At 39.1% G+C, this 4,684-nt stretch overlaps 1 protein-coding gene across 1 annotated transcript in view; it reads left to right on the forward strand.

Annotated features, from left to right (window-relative positions):
- Window positions 1-304: 304 nt before the first annotated feature.
- The window catches only part of LOC107297759 (calcium-activated potassium channel subunit alpha-1), a gene marked incomplete at its 5' end in the record, with an annotated part of 22,781 nt that continues 18,401 nt past the window's right edge, over window positions 305-4,684 (forward strand). The window contains one exon of the mRNA XM_015827120.1: window positions 305-435. Within this exon, the coding sequence (XP_015682606.1) occupies window positions 305-435 (131 nt within the window). The remainder of the gene's footprint in view (window positions 436-4,684) is intronic.

Genomic DNA, 4,684 nt, shown 5'->3' on the forward strand with positions numbered 1-4,684 from the left:
TGCCATGGTAACTTTGAACGGTCGCCAAATGAATGGTCAAGGACTTCTGGGAAACATCCCAAATAATACTGACTCGGGCCACTGAAGAGTTCCTACTCTTGACATCTGCACCTTTCATAAAGACAAACAAATGTTCTTTTTTCCCCCAAAGGCAGATTCCACATACATTTTAATTTTGTTCTCAGCAACATGTAAACATTCAAGGCACGGAACTTTCTGCCCAGGCGCTGTGTTTCTTCTTCATGTTAGGGCGTGTAAAAGATATCAGATATCAGATCCAGATACGTTGTCCTTTTCTTTTCAGTGAATGATTCCAACGTCCAGTTCCTGGATCAAGATGATGACGATGATCCGGATACCGAATTGTATCTAACCCAGCCTTTTGCGTGCGGGACCGCCTTCGCGGTTAGTGTCCTGGATTCCCTCATGAGTGCGGTAAGCACCCGTCTTTTCTATGTTCTGTGTATCGTAAGAGTAAGACTGTAGTTTTGGCTCTAGGTCTATGCTCACTCTGAGGAGAGACTAAAAGGTGAAACTGGAATTTCTTGGGTTTTTTTTTCCTTGAAATGTTTCACGACCCATCCAAGAAGCTTCTGACTGAACGGTGAGGAATAGAAGGATAGATAGATAGATAGATAGATAGATAGATAGATAGATAGATAGATAGATAGATAGATAGATAGATAGATAGATGATAGGTAATAGAGATGATACAGATATATAGAGATAGATAGATAGATAGATAGATAGATAGATAGATAGATAGATAGATAGATAGATAGATGATATAGATATAAATGATATAGATATACATTAACGTGAAGAGCCCTCCCTCAACAGAGGAGGAGGAGGGATATGACGTCCTTTCAGCAGTCCCAAGAAGGTTCTTCTCCTCCTTCACACTCTGATCCAGGTGACCCTGAGGACAATCCATGGAAACTATTCAGGGAGAGAAGCAACCTAGTTACTAAGGAGAAACTTCCTGACAGTGAGGACAATTAACCAGTGGAACAGCTTTTGCCCTCCAGAAGCTGTGGGCACGCCATCACTGGAGGTTTTCAAGAAGAGACTGGACAGCCACCTGTCTGAAATGGTATAGGGTCTTTTGCTTGAGCAGGAGGTTAGACTAGAAGACCTCCAACGTCCCTTCCAGCTCTATTCTGATTGAATGTGAGAAGCGTGACTCACGGACATCTGAAATGGGAGGTTTAGGAATAACTGAACTTGAGTGAGCTGGAATGGATAACCGTAGTTCTCCTGTTTATTTGTTTGTTTATTCAATTTCTATGGCTGCCCAACTCAACCAACTGATTCTGGCTGAATTATATATTCAAGGCATGAGATTATACAGAGGAAGGGCGCAGCCATATGCTCAAAAAGAATATTGTTGAATAAGTGCTTGATAAACGACAGGATCCTATCGATTAAAATTAATGACTATCGTATTTATTGAATGCAGATACAGGGGGGGGGAGGGCATGGAGGAGTGCCACTGCAAATTGCAAAAAATAAAATAAAATGTGAAGCAAAAAAGACCGTAATGGATGATTGCAGGGTAAATATTAGAAAAATGAAAAACCCGACGCATAGATGGTTTGAATTGGGTCAAAGTCAAGAGAGTTTTGTAAAGAGGATTTCTCATTTATTGCTAATACCTCCTCCTTCCAGCCACATGTGATCACCAGATGTGCAACATTGGAATCAAACTGACTACTTAATGGGAAACAGGAGATCAAGGAGTGCAATCCAGTCAGGCCTGCAAAGTTGCAGGTGCAGACGATGGAATGGACTGTGAATTATTGGTGTCAAATATGTGGGTTAAGCTTAGAAAATTGAGAACAGAGTCCCATATGCCAACAAGATTTGACCTCAAGGACCCAACAGTCAGAACTTCAGATCAATGTAAGGAACAAATTTCTGTCATTCTGTAAAGCCATCATAAAGGATTTCAGGACAGAAATTTTGCCAAGAGAAAATGAGGCACCACAGATAATAGATCTGTTGAAGTCACCGGGGTAAAATGGGCATGTATTCAAATTAGATAGATAGATAGATAGATAGATAGATAGATAGATAGATAGATAGATAGATAGATAGATAGATAGATAGATAGATAGATAGATAGATAGATAGGAAAGATAGAAAGAAAGAAAGATAAATGATAGATAGACAGACAGATAGATAGACAGACAGATAAAGATAGACAGATAGATAGATCGATATGCAGCTAGATAGACAGACAGATAAAAATAGATGATAGATAGAGAAAGAAAGAAAGATAAATGATAGACAGACAAAGACAGATTGATATAGATAGACAGACAGACAGATAGATCGATATGCAGATAGATAGACAGACAAAAATAGATAGATGGATGGATGGATGGATGGATGGATGGATGGATGGATGGATGGATGGATAGATAGATAGATAGATAGATAGATAGATAGATAGATAGATAGATAGATAGATAGATAGATAGATAGATAGATAGATAAGTAGGTAGGTAGGCAGGCAGGCAGGCAGGCAGGCAGGCAGGCAGGCAGGCAGGCAGGCAGGCAGGCAGGCAGGCAGGCAGGCAGGCAGGCAGGCAGACAGACAGACAGACAGACCAACCAGATAGGAAAATAGCAGGGATAGGTGAAATAATGTTTAAAGCAGGAGGAGGGAATTAAAATTCCAACAGCTCTATATCAACAATTATTGAGCAACATTGTGCAATCTAGAAATTGGAAAAGAGGATGGAATATTCCTATGGAAGATACCGTAAAAAGTGCAAATTATTGAACTATAAATTACTTCACAAGCAAGGTTTTGCTTAAGAACTAATTCCAGGCCAGAAGGACATACATTCAGACAATGAAAAGAGCAGAATGTTATAAGCAACACAGAAAGTTATTTTTGCTTTATCGACTGATCAAAGCCATTGATTATATAAATTAGGTTAGAGTACGGAATGCATTAAGACTAATATGATATTATGATTATACTCCTGAGGAGCAAAGACACAGTTCAAAAAAGGAGCCTTGACTTAACAGTAAAGAAAAAGCTATTTAAAAACTGGATCTTGAAAACAGTATTTTATAATAGACCGAGACAAAAATGCATTTTGTCCTCATTTCCATTTAATGTATATATAATAAGAATATCATAAAAATGCAGAGTGGAGAGAGATGAAATGTAGTGTCAAAACTGGGAGGGGGGAGGCTGAAGCACTCTTTAAGCTTTGCAGATATGCCTATTCTTAATGAAAAATAAAGTAAGACAAGCTCATTTGAAAGTGAAAAACATAAAGTGAAAAATTAAGAACTCATTTTAGGCCAGAAGGTAAAATATTGAAATAATATCAGTTGGTGCTATAATCAACCCACAATGAATGGTGAAGAAGTGAAGGTGTAGACAATTTTTATTTTTCTGGATTGAGGAACATCTATAGACGGACAGCAAGGTGGAGAAGGAAGTAGATTTCTTCTACCAGAAGAAAGGAATAAAAATCTAGCCAAGAACATAAATGTGAAGGACATTTCTATGAAAATGAACATCAGAACAATTAGGGATCTTGGAGTCCTAGTGGACAATCACTAGCCAGCCGTATGCACAATCCTTATATACAATCCTGTATAAACAGAGGCATAGAATCAAGATCACGCGAAGTATTAGTACCACTTTATAAAACTCCAGTGAGGCCACACCTGGAATATTGCAGACAATTTTGGTCAGCATACTACAAAAAAGGCATTGAGACCTTGGAAAAAGTTCAGAGAAGAGCAACTAAGATGATCAAAGGCCTGGAGACTAAAACATACGAAGAACAGCTTCAGGACTTCGGTCTGGCTAGTCTAAAGAAAAGAAGAAACGGGGGAGACATGATGGCAGAGTTTCAGTATTTGAGGGGCTACCACAAAGAAGAGTGGGTCAAGTTATTCTCCAAAGCACCAGAAGGAAGGAAAAGAAGCAACAGATGGAAACCAATCAAGGAGAGAAGCAACCTGGAATTAAGGAGAAACTTCCTAACAGTGAGGACAATTAACCAGTGGAACAGAAGTTGCCTCCAGAAATTGTGGACGCTCCATCACTGGAGATTTTTAAGAAGAGACTGGACAGTCACTTGTCTGAAATGATATAGGTTCTCATGCTTGAGCGGGGGGCTGGACTAGAAGACCCCCAAGGTCCCTTCCAGCTTCTATTCTATTCTATTCTATTCTATTCTATTCTATTCTATTCTACTCTACTCTACTCTACTCTACTCTACTCTACTCTACTCTACTCTACTCTACTCTACTCTACTCTACTCTACTCTAATTACAAAGAGCTCTATGGCTAGGAGAAACTATTCAGCTGGTCCAGGACTAAATGAAGACAATTGCTTACTTGAGAGTACTATCTACACTTAACTGTTTTGTGTTGGTGGAGTGAGACTAGAAGAAAACAACTTGGCAAGGCTGAGAGACAAGCAGATAGTGAAGACAGCAGATTAAATGGATGGACTGAGATTACAGAAATAGCTTTGGAAAAATTATAATTTATTCCAGAGGCAGTTCAAGATAGTGAGAATTTTCCCATGAGATCAGCAGATGATGACCCACCAAACAAACTGAACCCAAATTTTGGAGGGTATGTCTCTGTGTGTGGCCAGGCTGAGTATTCTGATGAGCAATAACGGTATCTTTTTTTTTTTTTTTT

The sequence above is a fragment of the Protobothrops mucrosquamatus genome, unplaced genomic scaffold (genome assembly GCF_001527695.2).
Source record: "Protobothrops mucrosquamatus isolate PMUCROS unplaced genomic scaffold, P.Mucros_1.0 scaffold3513, whole genome shotgun sequence".
NCBI classification, from domain to species: domain Eukaryota; kingdom Metazoa; phylum Chordata; class Lepidosauria; order Squamata; family Viperidae; genus Protobothrops; species Protobothrops mucrosquamatus.